Consider the following 26,867-nt stretch of genomic DNA (forward strand, 5'->3'; position numbering starts at 1 on the left):
ACTTTATAATGAAACAAATTATTTGTCAGTTTGGAGCTAGAAAGAATAATAAATAAAAATTTAACCCAGTGACATGTAATCACAAGGTTTTTGAGTAGAAAATTGCCATCTAAGTAAAAAACTGAAATACATAATGCATGTTCCCACACTGAGATACTAAAACTAATTTTTCAAAACTTACACTAAAATTTTCTTTTAAGGCTTATTTTTTTAGAGGGAAAAAGGCATTTTAAGAGACTTTAATAAGATTCCACTTCATTACATTATTATGTTTGAGCAAATTAAATCAGGAGATATTTATTGTGGTAAAAGTATTAATTCAGGTACCAAAAATTTTGTATTAGTAATCCTGCTACACATTTAAAAATTATTCCTATATTACTATGGAACTACTTATTACTATCCTTAATATACTTTAAAAAATTTCAGTGAGAAAAGTTGACAATATATGATTTTATTAATAAATAGTGTGAAAGCATCAGTGATAACTGCCTTAACATTAAATTCTTCTAAACATCCATATCTTGGCTTTAATATTGTGCATATTGGCCTCTATGGCACAAGTAAACATGAAAATAGTTCCCATTTCCATGCACAGGTATTCAGCTATAACACCATTTACAAATTATTATGGACAAAGTAACCTTTTCAATAATTAATATTCATTTGGACAACCACAATTAAATGAATATTAAATCAAGCAAGAAATAGGCTATGTTCAATATGCTGTAGATGTCAGGGTGTAATATTCAATGTTATTTAAAACTTAATTTTCTTTTTTTCTTTAAAGGGCTATCTTTTCTATATGTGGGTGCTCAAATGAAAACTGAGGAATGCATTCTTTGACCACAGTAACAAAAGTCAGACACAAGAGAGTGCTTGTCCCTCTTCCTCTGAAAGAAGCAATACATTTGCTCATTATCTCTCTCTCCAGGCATCATTTCCCGTATTATTAATGAAAATGCTTACAAATACCAACCCCAAAATTCTGTCTTCAAGGGGAAGTTATAAATTTAAAAAAGAGTGGTTCATTATATAAAAAAAGTCAAATTCCAGCAACACTAATGCTAAAAATGACATTAAACTTCTTAGGATCCATGTAATATATTTCCATGAGTTTTCTATTATGTGCAGGTTTATTTTCCTTAAGAAGTAAAATGAAGTTTGAATAGTACAGTCTGTGGTGTGGTGACATCAGCAACTGCCAGTTCTTGCCCATCAACGAGTCCCAGTTCTAAAACAGAAAAAGTATAATTAACCCAAGCAAAAAAGTCTCAACAAAAAGCACAACAACACACACATACATATAAAGTTTTATGTCTAGATAAACATCAAAATCTAGTTCTCTTTAATCAAGGTAATATTATATTGGATTTCTTAGAGATTTTTTAATATTCTACTAAAAGAACAATTCTATTATTGCTTCTAAAAATATAATTACAATTTAAAGGCATTAAAACAAACCTAGAATAAGCATTTATTACTTTTACCAAGAGAAAAAAAAGAAGAAATTGACTAGTAAATATATTCATTTAAAATACCTTTCAAAGTCTTGGACAGATTTGGCCTTGTTCGTTCTTCAATAGAGGTTACTGACTAGAAAATAAAATTATTTTAATGTAAAGCATATTAAATGAAATTAAACTTGTAATATAATTTTGTGGAAAACAAACTAAAAAACAAAAAACAATCAAACACTGATTACCTGTAAGTAAAGTGTTCTATTTTTTCCCTCTAATGTGGCTGTGATGGCTGGAGATTTCATCTGCCTAAATAATAATGAGAGAGGAAACAAACAAAAAAAGATCACTTTTTAAGAACAATTCTTGTTTTTTTAAAGTTTTAAGATCACAAAAGTATTTTTTTTTTTTTTAAGATTTTATTTATTTATTTGACAGAGAGAGATAGCAAGAGCAGGAATACAAGCAGGGGAGTGGGAGAGGGAGAAGCAAGCTTCCTGCTGAGCAGGGAGCCCAATGCAGGGCTCGATCCCAGGACCCTGGGATCATGACCTGAGCCGAAGGCAGACGCTTAACGACTGAGCCACCCAGGCGCCCCCACAAAAGTGTTTCTACAACAGAACAAAAGTCCACAACACTTACAGAGAAGCACTATTAGTTAAATAATCCAAAACCTCCTGCAGTTTAGCGGATGGAGAAAACTGAATATTCTGAGGAAGCTGGCTACATGCTGGGCAGTTTTCCTACATATATAAAACACAACAAATCATAGTGGCACATGAACCAATAATAGTCTATAATGATGAAATGAGAATCAAATTGTTTTATAATCATGCATATTTCCTATGAACAAATTTTTATGCTTTAAAATCTCCTAAATTATTATGCTACATAGTATTTATTTCAGGCTATAGTGCAAAAGATAGACAGTGAGTAGGTTCTAGTAGGTAGAAAATACTTAGGCTGTGGGCAATTTCATTTATATTTCTAACCTGTAATGAATATGTAAAAATCTAAGTATGCGTGATCAAAAAGTTTTCATTAGTGTAATACTACTAACCTTTCTCTCTGCTTCAAATGTGTATGTGTACAGTCCATCTACATCATTGAATACCAAGTAATTATTAAGAGGAATATATGCACTGTAAAGAAAAATGGTTCTTTATATAATTGAGCCAAATCAAAACATCAATTTATATACATATTAAAAAATGAAATCCATTACCTTGTGGCTATTTTAAAAACCTCAGTGGCACACACAGCTGAAGAGGGGAGAAAATAAAGGTGCTTCAGCTCGATGCAAATTAGACATTTAAAATTTCAAGTTTTTTTAAAAATTAGTTATAGATAAACTTATAAGGCAACTGATTAAAAACAGATAAAGAATATACTCTCAAAAATGAAGAAGTAGTAAATTTTATATTTGTTTTGTATAATCCAAGCAATAGAGTAGCATTACATGCTTTCCTTCCTCTTCTTCAGATTAATGAGCAACCTGTCACACTGATTAAAAGGAAAGGTACTAAAATGTCCCCTTAATGCAGTGCACCTTATGACAGAATGTAAGACAAAATATATACAGATCTAACAGCTTGTTCTTTTTGGACAGCTTAAAAATTACACCACTCACCTAAGAAGATATCAAATTCCTAGAATACCAGTTTTCTGAAACCAAGTAGCTGCAGAAATGTCAGTTTAGATAGTGAATCAAAAATTTAAGGAAAGAAAACAAAGTTAAGTAGTGGCCATTTTTCCTTACCTGCAATGACTGCATTTGTAGAAGCTACTGCAGGAATGATTCGTTTCACTACTCCTGAAAAAAAATATATTGATTAAAATATGGTCATTTCTTTTAAAGAATAGGTATCTTAAATTAGAAAATCTGATTATTAAATATCATTTTCCACAACTTGATTTTTCAGGCTTTCAAGTCAGAAAATAAGTTTAACAATGAAATGATCTTCTTTCACATTCCCATCATTTTATGTTCAGAATCTTAAACAAGTTACACTAGCAAAGAAAAGTCTTCACTAAGCTTCAAATAAAGATGAGACAATATAATAATAGCTAACAATTAGAATGTTCCAGGCACAGTATGAAGAATAAATAAGATAGGACAGAATTTTCATAACACCCTTATTAAGTCTCCTTACTCTGATTTTAAAGATAAGAAGAATGAAATTGAGACAAATTAATATCCACAGTTATATATCTAGTAAGTGATAGGAATGGCATATGAACTACACTCAGTGAGGTGTGACTAAAGTATAAGGAATAAGAGTTAACTAATTTTTCTTCATATACTAGTTTCAGCCATTTGATTCCCCAAAATTTACAACAAACAAAAAACTGCCCCTCGTCTTCTCGTTTCACTATGTAACATGGACTGCACGAAATAAACTGTACCTCTATTTCTACTGCACGTTTTCCATATATCAGTATTCACAGATTAGGAATGAATAAAGCTCTACCTTACAGCATTTTTTTAAAGTAAAATATAAATATTCCCTAACTGTATTTGAATTGCTCATTTTAGAAAACAAAAACTTCAGAAAAAAGTAGCCATATTATCTTGGGGTGTGGAGAGCACTTAAAAGACGTGTCCCCAAGGCTTCAGGTGTAGGCAGATTTCAAAAACTTCAGAAAAAAGCCAAATAATCTAAGACATGAAGACAGTGCAAAAGTTTGGAAAGCTGTTTTCAAAATGTTAATTCTGACTATATGATCACATATAATTTCAGAGAAAGGGAAATAGGGAGGAGCCAACTTCATGATGGTCAAACCGGAAGCTCTCCAGTGAACCACTAGAGCAAGATGTACTGAAAGGAAGAATAGGTAGTCACAGTGAGGAGTATAAGACATAGTGCCCAATAAGAGCCAAAATGGTAAAGAGTCCTCTCATCCCCTACCCCTTAAAAAAGCTGGACTTCCCTTCCAATTTTGCTTCTGTACTCCTTGTCAAGGCTCTCAATCATCAGGCTCAAAAGTACACACCAAACCTTGCTAAAAAGTACAGAAAGATGAATGAGACTACATATTGAAATGAGTTTATAGTTCCTGATCAGGACAAACTGAAATCATTTCATTCAAATAGTTACCACATGTACCCTATATGCCAAACTGTTCTAGGTGTTGTGCAGAGTAGCAGTGAAAATAACCTATTTGCTCTGACAGAGCTTTCCTTCTGCTGAGGGAGATAACATGCAAGTGAGTAACAAAATTTCAAATACTGAAGAGTTCTATGAAAAGAAAGTAAAACAAGGTATATGGTAGAGTTGGCAACGATGGACGGAGTGGATGATCAGGGAAGACCCTCTCAGGGAGGTGGTAATGTGAGCTGAAACCTAAAACTGTAAGACCCAGCCATGCAATGGCCTGGGGAAAGAGCATTTCTGTAAACAGTAAGGGTAAACGCCCCAAGGAAAGGATGTATGAGAGTGTAAGTATGAAATATTCTTTGCACAGTAAAACGAGGTTACCGTTATTTCTGAGAAATTATAAAAACATCGATAGTGAAATGGCTCAGAAGTCATTTTCAGTTGAATGATCAAGTAAACTGGTTAACTTGACACCTGAGCGATAAGCAGCCAGCCTTAACGGGATCCAAGGAAGGACATTCCTGGCATAAGAATCAGGAGTATTAAAGTTCCAACGCGGGACTGAGTTTGGTGTGTTCAAAAACAAAGCAGGTTGGAATAGGGGGAATATAGGGAGCAACAAGGAGCGTGTAAGAATAGAATTATTAAATGACATCACCAGAAATCAGAAAGTATGAGGAAATAATCACAGAAAAGAAACGGCACATTTTCAAAAAGAAGACAAAGCTTTTTTTCTGATGAACTCAGTGATGAACTTGGGACAAAATTTTAGAAAGATGAACTATGAGTACCTAGATTAGGAAACACTGATCACTAGACTGAGCATTATGATTGTTCACTGAGACAAGTCATGTTGGATGCCATTTCTGTGACTAGTAACTTGGCCACTCAGGGAAATGTGGAAGATAGTACATCCAGGCTTCAGGAGAGCAGTTAGAAAGGTCTCTTATGTGAACAAGACAAAGAAATAGGGAGTACTCAAAAAGGCCTGATCAGGAGATGAGAGAAACCTAAAAGGGCCTGACCAGAAGTATGATTCAAATGTCTGTTCTCAGGCAGTTCAGTCTCATTAAAATTTTTAACTAGTTATACGGAATGGAGATAAAGCATGATTATCAAAATAAGAGATGAAAACATGCTGGAAAGAACAGGTAAGGTGCCAGGCATAACAGGGTATATACAAAAGGTTTAAGAATAAACTTGTAAAGACCCATACTTGAGTATAGAAAGACAAAACTACCACCTCAAAAAACTGCCAAACCTATAATGGGAAGATGGGGCTTAGGAATTGCATGTAGAGAGAACTTCCAGATTTTAGTGGACAGTGACCTTAAAGAATCAGAAGTATAGCACCAACATAAACGACAAAGAAACAACAAAAAACCTTGCTCTCCTCTAAGACTGCATCAATTATCAGAAGTCTATTTTAATCTCTGCATGCTGCATTCTAGCCTAGATAAGAGAAGTATGGATAACTGGAATATGGTTACAAAAAGAAAAAAAAAAAAAAACAGGATGGGAACTTAATGTCAGCCAACATGTAAAAGGGTTATAGGAACTAGAAAGATTGATGACAGTGATTTGGAGGGAATGTGATTACTGTTCCATATATGTTAAAGGCTATTACTTAAAAGGGAATTTGATTTATATATGATGTACCCTGGGACAATACTCAGACCAAACTAAAGATGGAGATTTCTGCTCAATATACAAAATAATTATCTTAACAGTCTTACCAAATGTGAAATAGATTGCCCCAGGAGGTGACACCTTCCTCTTCAGTGAAAGGTAAAATGAATGGTTTGACTTAGATGATTTAGGACCTCTTCAGTTCTAGTAAGATTCAGTGATTTTATTAAGTTCCTCCTAGCTGGGGTGCCTGGGTGGCTCAGGGAGTTAAGCGTCCGACTCTTGGTTTTGGCTCAAGTTATGATCTCAGGGTTGTGAAATTGACCCTGCAATGGGCTCTGTGCTCAGCGTGGAGTCTGCTTGAGACTCCTTCCCCCTCTGCTCCTCCCCCACCTTGCAAGAGCACGTTCTCTCTCTCAAATAAATAAAATCTTAAAAAAAAAAATTCCTCCTAGCAAAGTAGTATGGATTCCGTCAATTCTGTTCCCTCCAGCCAAATTTAGGACACCTGCAAACTATCATTTCCATGGTACCTTGACTGAATCTCAAATGGCCGGTACTATCTGAAATCACTTACCCATTATTTCCTTCAGAGCATCCCAACCCCTGAAAATGGGATTATCCCAAGGTTATAATTCATGACAATTCACTACCTTACCTTGAGTGAGTCTATAGGTAACACCCCTAATATTATATTGTGATGCTCTCTCGAGGGACTTTTGGAAAATCCACTGAATATGATCAGGATCATCTCCATCTAATGGAACTCCTTCTGTTAGGAAAAACAAAAAACAAAAAACAAGGAGAGTAAGACAGAAACATGCAAACTTAAATCAACTTGTCTTTTAATGTAATTACACAAATGAATAATATAATAAATAAATATTTATGTAATAAATACTTACATAAATAAATACATAGTCACAGTGAGGAGTATTAATGTAATTATAAACAGTAAGGAGTTTAATATAATTATACAAATGAATAATATAAATAAATATATATTTATTTACATAAATAAATAAATACATAGTCACCGTGAGTAATTATGTAAATTACTCTTACATAATTCCAGATTATGAAATTCAGTTTATTACCTCCAAAAGGCTGCTCCTTAGGCCACTGCAGTATCCTTACATACTCAATACAGTGTTCTGGTAGCCTGGGCATAGATGCAATGGTGCACATGGGAAAATTAACCTAAAACCACAGTTTGTGCTTTTTAGTGGATTTTAAACAATAAATTATTTTAGACTACTTAGGACTACTTCGTAAAAGTAGATGGTAGGTTATAATTCTTCTTAGCTTTCCACTTATAAAAACAAAACATTTTATAACACTAATAATGCTTCTAAAACTAAAAGACAGCATCTGAGTCACTTGACTTACATTCATACAGGAATGGAGGTTTGCGCTACATTTACAGGGTATATAAATTTAAGCTTTGTTAGGTCATAAGAAGTGCTAAGTTCTCAAATATGAGCATTTTATTATGTTTACATGATATTTAAATCTGAAGGTATAAAATAAACCAAAGGAAAAGCAAATTCAGAGTTCAATCAATTCCAAGTAAGTTCTCAAATATGACCATTTTATTATGTTTAGATATTTAAATCTGAAGGTATAAAATAACGCAAAGCAAAAGCAAATTCACAGAGTTAAATCAATTCCAGGTAAATACTAAAAATACTATATTTATAAATCAAAATTCTAACTATTCCTTAAAGTGGGTGTATAGCTTAAAGAGCCTCATTTTTGGAAGGATCATTCTCATCCCTGGTATCTTTATCTCCCTGAATCAATCACAGGCAAAAACCAAAGAAAACAGATTATAGCCTTACCCCAACATATAAGAGTAATTGATCCCTTGATCCCTCTCTCCAAATGAAAAAATTAATACCATGATATTCAGTTCCTATCTTTCCACAAACAGAGAATTTCATATTTTATCTTTCTTCTTAGTATGATTTTTAAAATATGGTTACCCCTAATTAAAAATCCTCAATATTGACTACACTTAATAATTAATCCTAACTCTATCCCAAGAGACTATAAAACAAATGCAGGTACTTCTTTGATTACCTGTGGAGGATACAGTTCTAGTGTACATTCAATACAAGCAGTCATTCCAGGGAGAATCACCCGGGCATTTCCTTTAAAACCTTCTGTCCCCCCATCTATCAAAGGAACAATGGAGCTTGGATCTAATACACCATCTTCATAATTCAGAAGAGATATCTAGGAAAATTATTTAAAGGCAAGAGAGGGGAGTAAGAATTCAAAAAAAGGAACATGCTGTCAACTAGTTTCACAAATCAATTGCACTATTGAGTACTAGATTATCAAACCATGGGATCACTATATTAGCAATTTATATTCTCACTTGAAAATTAATGACTGGCAATATATCATGATGTACATCTACTTAGTTGAAAATTAAATAAACTCTGATTTGTCAAAAATATAGTATGGCATTCTAATTTTTGGTATGTTAAGAGCAGCAGCAAGAATTTCAAAGAACTGTAACAACATTAAAGTCTTTACCAGCATGCCATTTATCCATCTTCTGGCTATGATAGAGTCCAGTCCACATACTATTATATGAAATTCTATGGAAGAAAAAGCAAGTTTAGCTTTTAAAAATGCCACTGCACAAAATAATTCACTTTCTAAGAAACAAGCCCCCCCTCCACGTTTTATTATAACACAAACACACACAGCTCCTAATCCTTGAGTAATCCTTACTCAAGACAGCATATAAAAATGCAGCTAATGATGTTGGCTAAGAATTAAAACAGTGGCATTCTCTGTTCAACCACACTGAAAAGCAAACATCAAGAGATGAAAACAAATGAAGAAATAGCCTTCAAATAGCCAACAACTAAAATATAATAAGAATTTAGTGAGAATTTTAAGTGGACAACTTACGTCGATAGAAAGTGTCATTAAAATCCTGAATCTTGTTGAAATGTCTGAATATAAGTAAAGGAACTTAAGCTGCTAAGTTTTTAATTTATAAAGTGAATTTAACATGCCATAAGGAACAAATTATAAATGTACACAAGAAATAAATCATCAATGTTCAAAGCAGTGGAATTCAGGGAATGTGACAAAATGAACACAACTCTAATTTGTGACAAAACCTCTTTTCTAAACACTCCTCTCCTAACTACTTCGAGTAGTTTCTCTCATCCCTGAACCCCCATATTACATTTATGTCTGTTATACTCTCTACTCTTGCTTCAGTTTTTATATAAAACCGTACATCCTGGGAAAGCAGACTGTGTGTCCTCAACCATTAGCACCAAGCAAAGAGGCAATAATGCATTTTAGTGAAGGAAACAAGCACATTACAACTCCCATTTAGGCATATGACTGCAAGACTCAGAACACAAATAAACACCTTGTACACCTTAAATGTATACAATGTTATATATCAAATATTTTCAATTAAAAATAAGAGTTACTGCTGCAAAGCTAATTTAAAAAAAAACAGATGTTTCCAATTGCTTTTTCAGGTACAAATATGATTTGTTATTTTGGGGGTAAGGGGAGGTATGAATTATTTGTTCCTCTCTCAGTTTTCCAAGTCTCTTTTTACTCTACCAAACCCAATCAGTAGTCTTTCCCTGCCTGGAGGCTGCAAAAAGAACCTCATCAAAAATGGCTGTGGGTGTTAATCAATTATAGCACTTAATATTTTAACAGCACATGTATACAAAAAATTTTAATTTTTCTAATGGAGCAATTTTCTGTTTAATAATATATATACTTCTCCAAAATTACAATAAATAATCCATTATATAGTTTAAAAAACCAAAATGGAGAAAAGAGGGACAATATAAAAATACACTTGTCCTAGATTTTTTTATTCAGGCCTACAAATAAAGCTATAAAAAATAGATTCAATTCTCGCCCTCACCCATTCAGGGTTCTTTTCTTTTTAAATGCTAGGCAAACAGGAAGCATTAGCTGCAGCTAGAACAGGGAGGTCAAAAGAGAACCAGATGCAGCCACTCTGGAAAACAGGATGGAGGTCCCCCAAAAAGTTGAAAATAGAGCTACCCTATGACCCAGCAATTGCACTACTGGGTATTTACCCCAAAGATACAAATGTAGTGACCCGAAGGGGCTCCTGCACCCCGATGTTTACAGCAGTAATGTCCACAATAGCCAAACTATGGAAAGAGCCCAGATGTCCATCGACAGATGAATGGATAAAGAAGATGTGGCATATATATATATTTCTATTATTTTTTTAAGATTTTATTTATTTGACAGACAGCGAGAGAGGGAACACAAGCAGGGGGACTGGGAGAGGGAGAAGCAGGCTTTGTGCTGCGCAGGGAGCCCGACGCGGGGCTCGATCCCAGGACCCTGGGATCATAACCTGAGCTGAAGGCAGACGCTTAACGACTGAGCCACCCAGGCGCCCCATGTGGCATATATATTTAATGGAATATTACACAGCCATCAAAAATATGAAATCTTGCCATTTGCAACGACGTGGATAGAACTAGAAGGTATTATGCTAAGCAAAGTAAGTCAATCAGAGAAAGACAATTATCATATGATCTCACTGATATGTGGAATTTAAGAAACAAGACAGAGGATCATAGGGGAAGAGAAGAAAAAATGAAACAAGATGAAACCAGAGAGCGAGACAAACCATAAGTGACTCTTAATCATAGGAAACTGACGTTTGCTGGAGGGGTGGAGGGTGGAGGGATGGGGTAACTGAGGATGGACATTGGGGAGGGTTATGTGTTGTAATGAGCACTGAGTGTTACATAAGACTGATGAATCACAGACCTGTACCCCTGAAACAAGTATTTAAAAAAAAGAGAGAGAGAGAACCAGAGCAAGCAGAGGAATAGCAATAAGAGGACCCAGGAGCCACACCAAGAAATCCCACATCCTAGATTTCTATAAAATACCCGAAGTTCACAGATCTAACTTTTAGAGTATGCATGCATATTCTTTTTCTTTCTCCCTATGGAGACCTGTATTTACCTTTTTAAACATTGATTTTGAAATAATATAGATCCACAAGTTGCAAAGCTAGTATAAAGAGGTCCCATGTGTTTTCTTTTTTTTTAAACGCATGCAGTGTGACATTTTTATTCAACTTATCAAAAATTTTTCATGTGTATGACAACCCTACTACAAAAAAAGTATTTTTTAAATGCTTTGGTTTTATTTGTTGTTGTTGGGTTTTTTTTCTTCTTGCTTTTTTTTTTATTATGTTATGTTAATCACCATACATTACATCATTAGTTTTTGATGTAGTGTTCCATGATTCATTGTTTGCGTGTACACCCAGTGCTCCATGCAGTACGTGCCCTCTTTAATACCCATCACCAGACTAACCCACCCCCCCACCCCTTTCCCCTCTAGAACCCTGTTTGTTCCCATGTGTTTTTCATCCAATTTCCCCCAATGGTTACATCTTACAGGACTATAATCTCAAAACCACAAATACATTGATAAAACGAGTATGTACAGTTCTGTGATTTAAATACTTGTGTAGATTTGTGTAGCTACCACCACCATAAAGTTACACAACTATTCCATCACAGCAAAGCTCTTCCTCCTGCTACCCCCCTTTAGAGTCCCACCTCTCCGTCCCCTGATGCCTAATCCCTGGCAATCATTAATTTGTTGTCTCTAATTTTGTCATTTGAAGAATGTTACATAAATAGAAACATACAACATATGACCTTTTGAGACTGGCATTTTTCATTCAGCATGTCTTTGGTATCACCCAACTTGTTGCCATGTTTTCTTAATTCCTTTTTATTGCTTAGCCATACTCCACAGTATGGCTGTACCACAGTTTAATAATTCACCTAGTGACAGATGTTTGGGTTGTTTCCAGTTTTTGGCTAATGCAAATAAAGATGCTATGAACATTCAAGAACAAGTTTTATGCAGACCTAAGTATTTGTTTCTCTGGGGTAATGCCCAGGAATGAAACTGCTGAGTTGCATGCAAAGCATATGTTCAGGTTTTTAAAAAACAGCCTATTTTCCAGATGACTATACCATTTTACATTTCCCACTAGCAATGTATGAGTGATCCAGTTTTTCCGTAGCTTTGCCAGGATTTTATATTACTATTTATTACTTCAGCTATTTGAAGTGTGTAGTAATATTTCACTGTTGTCATAATTTGGATTTCTCTTATAGTGATGATGAACATCTTCTCATGTGCTTTTTGCTATCTTCTTTAGTGAAATGTCTTTTCACATTTTCTTTCCATTTCCTAATTGCCTTGTTTTTTCACTGCTGAATTTTGTGAATTCTTTATTCTGGATGAGTCTTCTGTCAGATACCTACTTCATAATTATATCCCATTCTCATCATTGTATCTCATTCTCTTAACAGGGCCCTTCACAAGGCAAAGTTTTTAATTTTGATATAGTTCGATTTATCAATTTTTTTCTTTTATGGATACTTTTTTGATGTGATCTAAGAACTCTTCACCAAGCCCTACATCACAAAGATTTTCTCCTACACGGTCATCCAAAGTTTTAGATTTTGTGCTTAATATATATGATGCATTTTGAGTTCATTTTTATAATTTTGAGGTTTGAGTTGGGATTCATATTTTTGCCTATGGCTATCCAATGGCTCCACCACAATTTGTTGAAGAGATTATTATCCTTTCCTCCAATGAACTGTTTTTGCACTTTTGTCAAACGTCAACTGGCCATATTTGCCTGTGGCTATTTCTGGTTTCTCTGTTTTACTGATGTGTGTCTCCATCTCTGCTAACATCACACAGTCCTGATTATTGTAGGTGTAGTAAGTCTTGAAATTATACAGTGATTCCTCCCACTTTATTCTTTATCAGAATTGTTTTAATTTTTTTAAAGATTTTATTTATTTGAGAGAGAGTGCGTACAAGCAGGGGCGGGGGGCAGAGGGAGAAGCAGACTCCCCGCTGAGCAAGGAGCCCGATGAGGGGCTCCATCCCAGGACCCTAAAATCATGACCTGAGTCAAAGGCACATGCTTAACCGACTGAGCCACCCAGGCGCCCCTCAGAATTGTTTTAGGTATTCCTTCACCTTTCCATATAAATTTTAGAATAATCTTGTCTGTATCAACAAAAAATTTTGCAGGGATTTTGATAGAAATTGTATTAAATTTGTATACAAATCTGGGGAGATATGACATCCTTACTATGTCAAATTGCCCAATTCTTGAATACAGAGTATCTTTCCATTTATTTAGACCTTCTTTGATTTTCTTCATCAGCATTTTGCAGTGTTAACATACAAGTCATATACTTAATTAGATTTACACCTAAGTATTTCCCCCTTTTTTGAGCGGTTGTAAATGGCATTCATTGTATTTTAAATTTCATTCTCCAGATTTTTACTGCTAGTATACAAAAAATACAATTGATTTTTGTATGCTTATTTTGTATCCTCTGGCATTTCCCAAATAGCAAAGCTCACCTCCTGAATTTCTATAAAACACTGGAAGTTCTCCAGATCTAAAGAACACTTCTTTTTAAAAACACACTTCTTGGAAAAATAAATTTACTCTGATACACATTCCATTTGGTTAATATATACTGTCTATTCAGTCTGCTACTGTAGGGAGACACAAAGATTAACTATAGCCAGACAAGGAACTTAATAGTCTAACATAAGAGATATGCAATTCAAGCTGAAATTAAGGGCAATAATGCAAAATAAACAACTGCACTGGCTGTAAATGCTTAATTTAAAAATTAGGGCAAAAAGTATTTATATAACCTTAAAGAAAAGACTGGAAGGACTATAAAGCAAAATGTCACCAGTAGGTACCAGTAATAAGCTTACTGCTAATTTTTTTTTTTTTTGGCTTATCTGTATTTTCTATGTTAAACACCTCCTTTATAATAAAGAAAACACAAAGCTTTAGAAAGTTAAGTAACTTTTTGTCAAAAGGATACGGAACTACATTGCAATTAGGAACTCTGTCATTTAGAAATTCTGCAGCAACTTCAGCCTTAGGTCTTCCAACATCTTTAGGCCTACAGGAAAAATTACATTTAAATTATCATTCATGATATAAATCTAGATGATCTATATAATTTATTTTCAGACATAAAAAATATTCACGGTGAGCTTATTTAGAGGATATTTAGAAGGAACACTTTTATTTAAATATTTTTGATGAGTCATTAGCCATTCAACATCAAATGTCAACGCCTGCTGATGTTCCAAATGAAGTATTTACAAGTACTGACAAGTCTAATTATTTCTTAAATGAAAATATAAAACAGTGCTCCCCCCACCCCACCCCCCGTGGAAAGCATAACAATGGCATGCTTCCTGGCCACTTCTCATTGTGGCATTTCCCAATGTAAAATATTACCCCACACCCAGAGCCTTCCAAATCTGCCCTGAACCCCAGAACCTCAAGGTGTTACTATGGAGGTCTTGGCTGAAATATACACAGGATTCATTCTGGAGATACAAGAACCTTCATTTATCCTCTTCTTCCCGGGTATGCTGATTAAACAGTGAATTTTATGTCCCAAACGAAGCCATAAGCACGTTTTTGAAGAAGAAATAATGCCAAAGGCATTATCTAAAATTGCAAATGACCCGAACATTCTTAAACTAAAAACAGAAGACCTCAAAACGTCATTTCTAGGTAAGAACCATAGCTATAGCTAGAAAAGGACACAGGGAAGTCTCTCTTTTAATCTCAGTACAAATGGTATTTTCTTTCGTAGTACTTCCTCATTCTCCTCACAAAAGTAAATCACTCCCTCACACATACATAGTAAGTGCTTTATTACTATTTTTTCACAACATTTTTCATTAGCTACAGAGGTCTATCATACCCACTAGACTATAAACACCTGGAAGACAGTAACCATATTCTTCTCTCTTTATATTCCTTCATATATAAGCACAGAATATTTTAAAAATAAATGAAAATTTTAAAAAATCAATGTTCCTAATAAAAACTACTTCTTTTAAAGAAAAATAATTTAACAGGTCGATTTTCTTCTCTCCAATAAAGCAGTGTGCTTCTCTTGATTCAAAGCTTCTGATAAGAGTTTTATTCTGACTTTGTCCTATAACTAGGCTCTAGTTATAAATCAAGGAACCTGATTTCAGTACTGCATTCAACCACTCTGGACAGAGCTCTTTTGGTAAAGAGAATAAAGGAGACTTTCAAGGTTCTTTTATGTTGTGGATTATATGTGCTTCCACAGTAGATCCCAAATAAAAAAACTCCTAGATGGCTTCTGTGGAGACTGCTAATTTACCTTTCCAGAATTAGGGGATCAGATTGTTCCACCTAAAAACTGCACTTTGAACAAAAAGGCCTTTCACAGGTATCATCTTTGGAGGACACCTTGGCCTAATTGCTTAATCTTGAATACAAGTACCTGCCCTGAGGGCTGCTCTGAGATCAAAGGAGGTAATATAGATAAAGAGTTTAGGAAGTGTTTACTACAACCTAAGCACTCATAAATCGTTACGATTTTCAATCATTATTTTAGCTACAAACTAAAGGTTATGGTCTATTATCAATAACCAATCAACTCAGTGTTATCTTTGTTAGAGCATTCATATACTAAAAATGTGTCAGGATCCACAAAGTTTTCTGTAGAGAAGGGTAATTTCAAGGGTTAAAAAATAAATAAATCAACAAAAAAATAAAGCCTAAACATTAAACGTAGAGTTCACATTGCAATTACAATACTTCCTTAATCTGACTTTGTTTAACCCATCCTTCTGCCTCTTTAATATCTTCCACAGAGATTTCATGCCTATCCAAAAATTTAAATTTACCTTCTCTGCTAACCTAACCTTATACTGCATACCTCCATCTATCTGAGCACTTCCTGCTACTAATCTAATCACTAGAGAGAAAAATAAAAGTCCTTATCTCTCCATATGTATAATTCTTTGACCAACGGCACTTATATCTGAGCTTGTCAAATCTCTAAATGCTACATACTAAAATTCACTAATGAACCTCTCCTCATGCCTGCATATATGCCCACCTGCAGTTTGTAAGTCATTTCTAACAATCCATTCCTAGATGCTTTCTGTATTTCATGTTTGTCTATGATAATTATCCCTTTATTCCATTTCAACTGCTCCTGGGTTTTCTCTCCCTAACTGTCGACTTTCTTTTTTTTTTTCTGTAAGAAAGTCCAAACTCTCTCACAACTTCATTGCCCCAGTGTCACCATACAATTCTTGGCTCCTAAGTCCCCACCAATATATCTCACTAGGGCCTAATATTCCAGCTACTGTTGTCTTATGAAATCAACAGAAGGAAAAGAGCCCTGCTCCATGTCTTCAGAGCACAATTATCCCCCAAATCACATAACCCATTTGGAAATCTCTTTAAACAACAACGACAACAACAACAACAACAAAATCATGTATTTGTTTATAAAACTAGTTTCACCAGAATGCTCACAATTTTCTTGCAAACTTTTACCTAAAAAGGGAGTGGTAGTTATTTTTAAAATAAAATTAGTTACCCTCTCATAGTTTTATTAAAAAAATTATTAAACTACAATGTACTCAAATTCAAGTGATTATCAGAATTTTAAACTAAGATCTTAAAACTTACCTAAATAAAAACTGCCTATTTAGATTGGAAACATCTATAGTGTCCATGTCTATAACATGAATCTGTCTAAAACCAGACAATGCCTGTGGGAATAAAAAAAATCCAATTAAGCAGAAGTTTCCACACATTTGAAATTTTAAGATTTGTTTTTAAGGTAGTCCTAAATTTATAAATGCTCAATAATAAATTCTACATAATTGTATTCAATGGTTAAAGAGTCTTACAAAGTATGTAAAATTCAGGGTTCTTGTAAAGGTCAAAAATGTGTAACTGAGTACTCAGTCTATAACCAAAAGAGAAAAACTCAAAATTTCTACAGTTGTTTTATAATCCCATAAAAACATTTGTAAAGTTTGTTGTTTTGCTGCTGCTGCCAGATGTTTTAATTTTACTAGTCTTACTAATAAACTGAATTTGCTATTCTTTTTCAGAATACTGTTAAAAAGCAATTCCTACAAGTTTTATCTTAGTTTACAGAACATTAAGTATGTCACGATTCAGAAATAACTATTAGAAGTTGTGTATTATCAACACACATATGTACACAGCACATGTAAAAGGAGTATCTTAAAAGTATTGAGTCAAGAACAAGCAATCAAAAAAGCTAGGGAAAAGCAACAAACCGTTGCAGTACAACCACTGCTCCAATTTACCAGCAGAAGCAAAAGATTAAAAAAAACAAGTCTCAATAATTAATCATGCTTTTCTGGTCTTGGTCAGTTAAGTAGTCAAATTAAATCAGGTGTCAATAATTTCCCTACTTTTCGGCCCCTCTTATAGCAAGAGATCCTCCAGAGTTGTCTATACTTGCTTTCTCATATTCCTGTCTCACACACTAAACAAGCTTTCACTCCCACCACTCTGCAGAAAACTGCTCTTGTCAAGGTCACCAGTGACTCCCATGTTACTACTTCTAATGACAATTTTCAGTCTCTCTGATCTTACCCACCTGAAGTATCTTTAAAATACATTCTTCACTTGGTCACTACACTCATGTGAAATCTGAACATTAAAAACTGGTTTCCAGTTCACCTCACTCAGGAGTTTTCCTCCTACTTTACTGGCCAGAATTTGGAGTGCCCTTGTGCTTAGTTCTGGTTAGTGCTGGTGATCTCCGACAATCTTATAAGATAAAGCATCATCTTACAGACATCTCAAACTTAACAGTTTCCAAAACCAAACTCAATCATCCTTGCTCACCAACACCACTAAATCTATTCTTTTCCCAGTGTCTCCCATTTCAGGGAATGCTAACTCCATCTTTCCAGTTGCTCAGGGGAAAAACCTTGTCGTGTCATCCTTGGCTCCTCTCTTTCTCTCATGTTCCACAACTAATCCACCAGTGAATCCTGTTGACTCCAACCTCAAAACATATCCATCATCTGACTGCCTCTCACCACCTCCAATGCTACCATCTTGCTCCAAGTCATTGCCACCTCTTGCCTAGATGACTGCAACAACCTTCCAACCAGCCTCTCAGCTTCCTGCTCTGTTCTTCCTTGAGTCTTCTCTCCATACATCAGGCACAGTGAACCAGGTTAAAAGTCAGATCAAATCAACTCATCTGCTTAAATCTCTCCAAAGACTTCCTGACTCAGAGTAAAAGGCAGTTTTTACAGTAGCCTCTAAGCCATTTGTAATATTCACTCTGAGCCCTTCCATCTCCCATTACCTCTCGATATCCTGTGGGAAACTGCTCACCCTTGCCCATTTCTGCTTTAGCTCTAATAACCTCCTTGCCTCCTAGAACATAAAAGCCATGCTCCCACTTCACAGATTTTGCACCAGATGTTCCCTATGCCTAGAATATTCTTGCTCACCTCTCTGCTCAAATAGCATCTTTTTGTAAACCACTTCCCTTCCCACCAGGCTACCTATCTTCCATTCTTCCTTTCCCCATAGTATTTATTACCATCTGACATACTATGTATTTTACTTGTCTTTTTCCTTCCATAAGCCCCACAAACACAAACACCTGTCAGTATTTTTCAATGCTGTATCTTTAGTTTTCAAAATGGTGCCTGGCATATGGGGGGAGGAGGTTCTATAACTATTTTCTCAATCAATAATATTAATGTCATATTTTTTTCAGAATGAGCCTTTGGGGGGGACCTACAGTCAATTTAAAAAACCATGTACATCTCTCATATATTTATGTCTGAAATAAGCAAAGTAACAAGTGGTAATTGACAAGCTTTAGTTTTCAAGACATTACAATGCAATAAATAACAAGGCCATTCCTAAAGTTGTTTGACAACTATTCCTCAGATCTAATCTCCAATTAATTTACATTTAAAATCACTATATGTCACATTTGCAAGTAACAGCTTCATAATAGAAAAAGTTAAGCATTAGAGGATTTTTACATAGAATGCCTACCAAAACCACTACCCATCCTCCATAAATCCTTCCCTTCTAGAACTCTTTGGTACTGCAAGGGTTTTTATGTTTGAGAAAATTCTGTCATTCTGGCACCCCATCCCATAGTATATCATACATAATGCTATTTATTTTGTGTAAGACTTCTCTCCAGTGAAATTTGAAATTCATTAAGGACATAGACTATGATGACCTACAATCCCTTCAGAACTGAGCACAGCAGTTAAGTACCAAGAAGTGTATTAAGTTTCTGCAGTTACACTAAGAGTGACATTAATATTTTCTTAGCAAAATGAATGTAGCTGTTGACATTTAAACTATAGCCACAAGGCCAACTTTTTAGGTCCCTCATCTGGCTATGTGACCTGATTCACTAAGGATTTCCTCTCGCATTTCCCATTTTCTACACACCACTGAGACGGCTGACATACAACACCTTTAAATCAATTCCTCCCCTATCCATTTTTATTAAATAAACCAATAAAGCCTTATAAAAAGCTATTTGTGGTTATGAGAAGTCAGTAAAACTAGTAAGTCACATATCATGGATTTCAAACCAGTACACAGAAATAGCTTATCTAAAGAGTACCCCCTCTTTTTTTTTTTATTTTTTTTTTTTTAAGATTTTATTTATTTTTATTTGAGAGAGAGAGAATGAGAGAGGGAGCACATGAGATGGGGGAGGGTCAGAGGGAGAAGCAGACTCCCCGCCGAGCAGGGAGCCCGATGCGGGACTCGATCCAGGGACTCCAGGATCATGACCCGAGCCGAAGGCAGTCGCTTAACCAACTGAGCCACCCAGGCGCCCTAAAGAGTACCCCCTCTTAAGATGATATTCAGTGAAAACAAACTGACCAAAAAAAAAGCTTAGCTATCCCAAATTTTATGTTTAAGTCATGTAATGACCTAATAGTTCAGTGAAAAGCACAACTGACTAAGAATTAATGACCTGGATTAGGTTCTAGGGATATCACTATTCAGAAAAACTGAGGCAAGTCATTTAACATCTCTAAACCTCAGTTTCTCCCTCTATATAGAATGACACAATATCCTAGCCACCTAATCGGGTTATTTTGAGGAACAGAAGAAATAATTCTTTAAAATTACATGTTAAAATATGAATTACCAGTTTTGTTATTTACATCACTGAAATTAATGACTGCTATGCAAGAGGAAGCACAAAGATTTGTCTGATAAAGATCAGAGAAGAAAACAAGAATTTTCTATCAATGACTTTATAGTTGGGGACTTTAGAGCATTCCAGTTATATCATTATTTTAATTACTATCTCGAATTTGACCTGCTAAATTTATCTAACAAAGGCTCACAGGAAAAAAGGTTAACAATCATAATAAAGAAATTTCCTAGTACTAGAACAGAAAAAGAAAAAGCTTTAATTATCACAAAGAGAAAAAAATACATTTATATATATATATATGCATATATATATTACCAGATTTTTTAGGAGCTCACATCCTAAGCCGCCAGCTCCAATGACCAGAACTTTACATGTATCTAACAAAAACTGGAGAGACTGTAAAGAATGAAAAGGCGTATTAAAATCTGTTTGATAATAACCATAAGTACCATCAATAAAGCAATAAGCCATAAAACAGTTTCTGATGTTTCCATGAAAAATGCAATTGAGGATAAAGAGCAGACTTTGTATTTAATAAATTATTTTAAATTTATGAACAAGGTAGAACCAGAAATTCTGTAATCTAATGATTTCAGAGGGTTTCAATTTTAATGTTTTTAAATTGACTTTAATTTTATGAAATTAAAAGGTTATTTCCAACAAGAAAAACTACTATACCTAGTTAATTAAGACTTATCTTTTTTTTAAACTTTGAAAGGGGATGGAAAGTATCAAATTTATTTAACTGACTTGCTAAAAAGAGAAAAGTATAAAAACCTTAAAACAGAGCCTCAAGCACTGCACAAGGTGTTTAAAGGTCTTAAGGTAAAAAGGTAAGAACAATAATTGCTGCTTTTGAACACAGTGAGTGAAACTTACAAGAGATGACAGGAAGAAAAAAAAACAGTAAAACTCTTAGAAAATTGTACATCAGCAGAAATACAATTTAAAACAATGATTTAAGAACAGTATCGTAAACTATCCAGCAAAAAAAAAAAAAAAATTCAGAAGCACAAGAAAATATGGTGGAGTATCCAAAGAAACACAAAATACTTTCAATTCTGTCCAAGATTAAAGGAGAGAAGTTATACTGATACAGTGAATGAAACCCAAGAGTCTGTACCTTAATTTTAGGAGTAGCGTAATACTGCTATTTCAAAACAACATCTCTTTATAAACACAAAAGACAGAAGAATTAACTATAAAGAATATATTTTCTACCTTGCAGTAAAAAATAAGTTGTATTTAGTTGAACATTTGCCTTATGTCAAACACTACCAGTCCAAAATTCTATCCCTCTATTATATAGCAGTCATATGATTTTTAACATGCAATTAATTATTTTCAATTCTAGGTAAAGATGCTCATTTCAACTAAATTTCAAAATTTAAGCAAGCACATCTATATTTCTATCAAATTTAATTTCTCATAGTAGGGTTAAAAAGGGGACTGTGTCTCAAAAGTCATTTTAAAACTGTAATTTTCAGTGAAGTATAACTTAGAATCTTAAATGAGATTATGCAGTTCTTTTACTCTTGAGAATTTTCAACATATTACATGAGAAATGTGAAAATAATGACTCAAATATCTGTCATTCAATTATAATCAGTTGCAAATATTCAATTTAGTATTTTAAGGTAACTTATACAATTGTTAATAGTTTTATTAAAGAGCAAACTAAAAAGAAAGCATTTTATTATTTTTGAAACATAAAACTATTAGAGGAGTTATTTAAAAATAAACATTTCTCACTTCAGTGCTGGGTTCGAAATCAGGGTGTGTGAAGGGTCCAGATCGCTCGAGGAACTTCTTTACATGGTTCCAGCGACCTTCCCAGTCTCCAGTGTCCCCACACCCACCATCAACAGCCATTCTGCACAGAACACAGTAAATTCAGCTGCAAAGATCAGTAGGAAAAAGCCACACCTACAACTATTATGGTTTCCCCAAATGAAAAGTAACCACACCAGACCTGCTTAAATAAAAAGGGAAATATCAATGTGGTTATGCTTATGCTTTGAACTTTTCTCTTGGCTATTATCTAGTTTATTTAATGTTAAGAACTACACGTATGATGAGATAAATCAGTCTACATGTTTCTGGGATCCTAAAGCACCCCAAGATCAAACCTGGGATATTATTGGTCAACTGGTGAGAAATGGGCTTCTCCACATTTGGAATTTATAAAAGATCACTGTAAACTTCCCCAGTTTGTTCCAACAACACACTTGGATCAGAAAAAAAAAAAAAAGGAAGAAAGAAAAAAAAAAGAGACTCCACTTTCATAATAGTGAAGCTTCAAATCTAATATAATTCATGTGTCCTTTCCAAGTTCGAAAGATGTGATTTAATGATTATTTTTGATGAGAAGAACATTCACATATTTTTCCCTGAAAGAGATCCCAATTTTCAAAAAAGAATCTTTTAACACTATGGTGTTGTTTCCACTCAACACAAAAGAAGTTTGGGGTTACAATTGCACTACAGATAGGCATTACCATCTAAAAACTTTTTAGAACATACAACTGAATAAAGAGGGACTCCTCTAACAAAATACAAAATGTATTTTCTAATGGAAATGTATTTTTTACTCTCTGAAGGATTTATGTTTGGTTGTGATTATTTTTAATTTTCAAATTTCCTGTAACCCACAGTTTCTACCTCCAAACGTATTAGTAATATCCAATTTTTACAAGTATTGCCTAACAATAAAGACCATAGCATTTGATGTCAAGCTGGGTCTGGTTCCACAACAACACTGTGACCTTGAGCTGATTATTAATGGCTATAAATCTCATTTGTAAGTTGTTTGGAGCTACTTCTTAAGGTCAGAACAAGGATAAAGAGATAATCCACACAGAGGCCTTAGTACAATACCTGCCATATAGTAAGCATTCAAGCCTTTACTGTCATTTTAAGCAAAGGTGGAAAGGAAAGGAAAGGTGGGAAGGAATGTGAAATTAAGCTTGTCATTCCAATCCTTTTGCAATTGAAATTAAACTTTCGGAGGGAGACACATAAGGACTAAAACACGCTACTGGGAACTGGCACAGAAATTACTAACTCACCACACCCCCTGCAAGAGTACCTTCTACTCCTCCCATGTAGGGAGAAGAAAAATTATGTGGCGTGGGCCAGGTTAGAAAACAGATTAAATCTGTCTCACCAGCACAAAACTAAACATCTGATAAAAAACAGGGTGTGTAATAAATGGAGAAAATAAACTCTTTGGAGTCAACATTAACCCTTAAGAGCCAACTATTTTGCAAAAATGAAGTGCTTAGTACAAAACCTTACACATAAAGTTCTCATAAAAAGTTTGCAATAATACTATTGTCTCAGTGTTTACGAAAGGCCAAAAAGGGCCTAGTGTCCGTTTCACGTGTTTAATAAAGATTCCCTTTTCACAAGGTCACGGCTATGACAATTTGGGGTGGAGGGGGGGTGGGGCTCAAGGGTCCTTACACAAGACCTTTGGGTCAAATACCACCCCGGCTGGCCGGTGCCGGGCCTGCTGCGGTGGACCCCGGGCCCGGCGCCCGCCCGAGATACAGACGAGGAGCGGCCCGCCGGGCCCCTGGGGCTCCGGGATGGGGGTCAGGGGATGAGGCCGCGCGGCCTGCGCTCCGGGTGCCCCCCTCCCAGCCCCCCGGGCCCGCTGCGGCTGGTCCCCTAGGCCTGGGGTGGGGGGAGGCGGGGGTCCCCGGAGAGGGCCCCGGCCTCCCGGCAGCACTAACTTCTCAGCCAGCAGCTCCTCTATTCTCCTTCTTTTCTTCTCCCTAAAAGAAAGAGAGAATAAAAGAAGGGTCAGCATCACGCTACACACCGGGCGCCGCGAGGGGATGGGGGGCGAGGGGACGGGGCGGGGGGTGGGGGGACCCCGGGTGGCGGCGGCGACCGCCCACCGCCGCGCTCTCTCACAACCCAGCCCGGCCCCGCACGCCCGCAGAGCCCGAGTACTTACGGCTCCTCGCCATCCGCCATATTGTTCTCCGCCTCTTCCCAGGTGCCCCCAGGGCGGGCGGGGCGGAGGGGCGGAACGAAGCGAAGGGGCGGGGCCGCCAGGGAGAGTTGGAAAAGGACGGGGAGGAGCGGAAAGGGGCAAAGGGGCGGGGCCAGAGGAAGGGGTGGGGTTGACGGCGCGGAGGCTCCCTTGAGCTTTAAAGCTTTTGCATGTAATTATAATCTTGATTAACTACACTTAGTTACGTAAATCTTATCCAGTGTATAAGTTGCGTGAAAATATACACATAATACATTATACGTTTATACAATTTACGTGCTAATTAATAATTATAAAAAATGGTATATTCTATGAAAAAACTCCTTGGGAGAGCCACCCTCATGCTGCAGAGCGTCTCTCTGAGGCAAAGCATCGGAGTAATTTTCACCTTAAATTTTCAGGAAACATTTTTGCATAAGAGTACGCACTTTAAGAATAAAATCTAAATCAGTTTATAGTGGTGGGATGGAGAGATTATCATTTTCCTCCTTTGTGAATATCAATGGTAATCTTTTAATGTCACATGATTCTGTCAGATAAGTTCAGCAGAAATGGAACTGGATAGAAAAAAACATTTTTTCTGGGGAAAAATATGTATTTAAATAAAAGTATAAAGAAAAAAAGCACAAAAATTAAGGCATAATTTAGAACACCTATAATCGCATCACCTGAAGATAAATGATTAAATTTGGACTATTTTCTTCCACAGTCAGACATAAATGATGGATAGATAGACAGATGTAAGTGTGTGTATGTGGGGGGGGGGTGTCTGGATGACTGGATACAAAACATCGTTTTCAAAAAAATATATGTATGTATGCGCATATATATACATATATCCTTTCTTGGAGCCGGAAAAAAATTAGATTTAGAATTAGGAAGAACAGTTTAAATTCTTAACTCTCCATTTAACAAACCATAAGAGTCGGGATACTGCTGGGTCTTCATTTGTAAAATATTTGCCTTGTAAGACTGAGAACTGAATGAAATACAGTGGTTCTCAAAATATAATCCCCTGATCAGTCCTATTAGCATCACTTGGGGAATTGTTATAAATCCAAGTTTTCAGGCCCCATCCCCAACCTTCTGCAAAACCCTGGATGATTCTGTGCAAAATAAAGCTTGAGAACCACTGACATGGAGTACGTAAAACCTAAATGGGTACTCGGTAAATGTAACTGCTGTTAATAAATTATATGTTGTCTCCTCTTTGTCCTTTATTATCCCTCAATCAGGTTCAGTTCAATAGCACTCATTGAGCTGAAAGTCAGTGCCAGGCAGTAAATGGGAGAAGACAGAGTTCACAGTCCACAGTCTGTAGCAGGAGACACCAGCCACTTTCGTGGGTCACATGTCTCAGTATCAACCTAGAAACCTCTTTTTTTTTTTAATTTTGCTGAGACTACTCTGCAGATAGAAACCATTGAGATTAAGCCCACGCTTTTCAAAACAGACTCATGCGGGCGGGGCCCCAGCAATGCTACTCTCTGATCAGAGAGGAGACCTTCCGATTAGTGGCAGCAAGCTCCACAGCCCCCCTCAGATGATAAAAACCAACAGGTGCTTTAGAGATCATCTAGTCCAAACCTACCCATTTCATAGGGAGGAAGCTGAGGCCTGGGAACAGGGTGCTGATGGACAATGAAGAGGACTGCAAAGGCATCTAGGCCTTCATCCATGTGCCTAACACCTAGACTCCTGTGGTGGTGTTTTGGTAGATGACACCAAGGCACTCCCATTGGCTCAGACAGGCCAATTAGAAATAGCCACCTGCCCTTGCCAGCAATGAAAGTAACAGACATGAAACAGATTTATTTCATTTCAAAGGTAATATATCATAAACTATTAGACTATCCACTATGGTTTGTATACAGACAGATAAATATTCAGAATGGGTCTATCTAGAAGCACAAGTGTGGATATAGGAGCTGCAGGAAGGCCAACCCCTGAATGAATAATGACAAAGTGCTGCTACTAATAGCATTTCGAAGAGTACCTGAAATCAAGTAAGGATTCCAGATGCGTCCATTTTTATTTAAAATTATTTTGACAAAGATAGAAATGTGTAGTGGGAAAACAAATTCTCTCGTATGCAGCCAGAGAGAGAAGCATGGTTAATACTTCATGAGAGAGGGAGAAGGAAATCATGCTAAATACAGTTATATCCGGTTTTTTTTTTTTCATTTCTTTATTTTTAAACCTCTTCGGAGGTTTAAACAAATAAATTCATTCTTTTTTTTTTTTTAAGTAGGCTCCATTCCCAATGTGGAACTAAAGACCCTGAGATTAAGAGTCACGCCCTACCAACTGAGCCAGCCAGGTGCCTCTAAACAAATAAATAAAAATTCACAGAACAAATGTTTACTGGATATCAACTGCCTATGATCAATGAGGAATCATATTATTCCTAACAGACATCTGACAGTTTATGGTCATGCAGTCCTGAGCAGTTGGAAGGTTCTTGGTCACAGCTCCTAATGCTCACTGATCTCTCCAACAGGTGTGGGGTCCTAATGGTGCTGGTATGCTGGTCATGACCAAGATCATTTTCTCAGCT

At 35.8% G+C, this 26,867-nt stretch overlaps 1 protein-coding gene across 2 annotated transcripts; it reads right to left on the minus strand.

Annotated features, from left to right (window-relative positions):
- Positions 1-438: 438 nt before the first annotated feature.
- Positions 439-24,371, minus strand: UBA3 (ubiquitin like modifier activating enzyme 3). Of its 2 annotated transcripts, XM_006736316.3 has the most exons (18): positions 24,272-24,371; positions 24,045-24,086; positions 22,060-22,180; positions 20,623-20,703; positions 16,791-16,873; positions 14,134-14,214; positions 9,116-9,159; positions 8,732-8,796; positions 8,270-8,425; positions 7,285-7,387; positions 6,846-6,959; positions 3,220-3,273; positions 2,686-2,722; positions 2,521-2,602; positions 2,103-2,203; positions 1,706-1,769; positions 1,542-1,596; positions 439-1,234 (listed from the first exon to the last, which is right to left on the minus strand). In XM_006736316.3, exons 1-18 carry the CDS (start codon positions 24,289-24,291, stop codon positions 1,146-1,148), a joined length of 1,392 nt encoding a protein of 463 aa, XP_006736379.1. In that variant the 5' UTR covers positions 24,292-24,371; the 3' UTR covers positions 439-1,145. The 2 variants fall into 2 exon arrangements, with proteins under 2 accessions (XP_006736379.1, XP_006736380.1); XM_006736317.3 differs by lacking the exon at positions 24,045-24,086 and having other exon boundaries at positions 24,272-24,350.
- Between the last annotated feature and the right edge of the window lie 2,496 nt (positions 24,372-26,867).

Source organism: Leptonychotes weddellii, chromosome 1 (genome assembly GCF_054177405.1).
Source record: "Leptonychotes weddellii isolate Sample4059 chromosome 1, ASM5417740v2, whole genome shotgun sequence".
Taxonomy (NCBI): domain Eukaryota; kingdom Metazoa; phylum Chordata; class Mammalia; order Carnivora; family Phocidae; genus Leptonychotes; species Leptonychotes weddellii.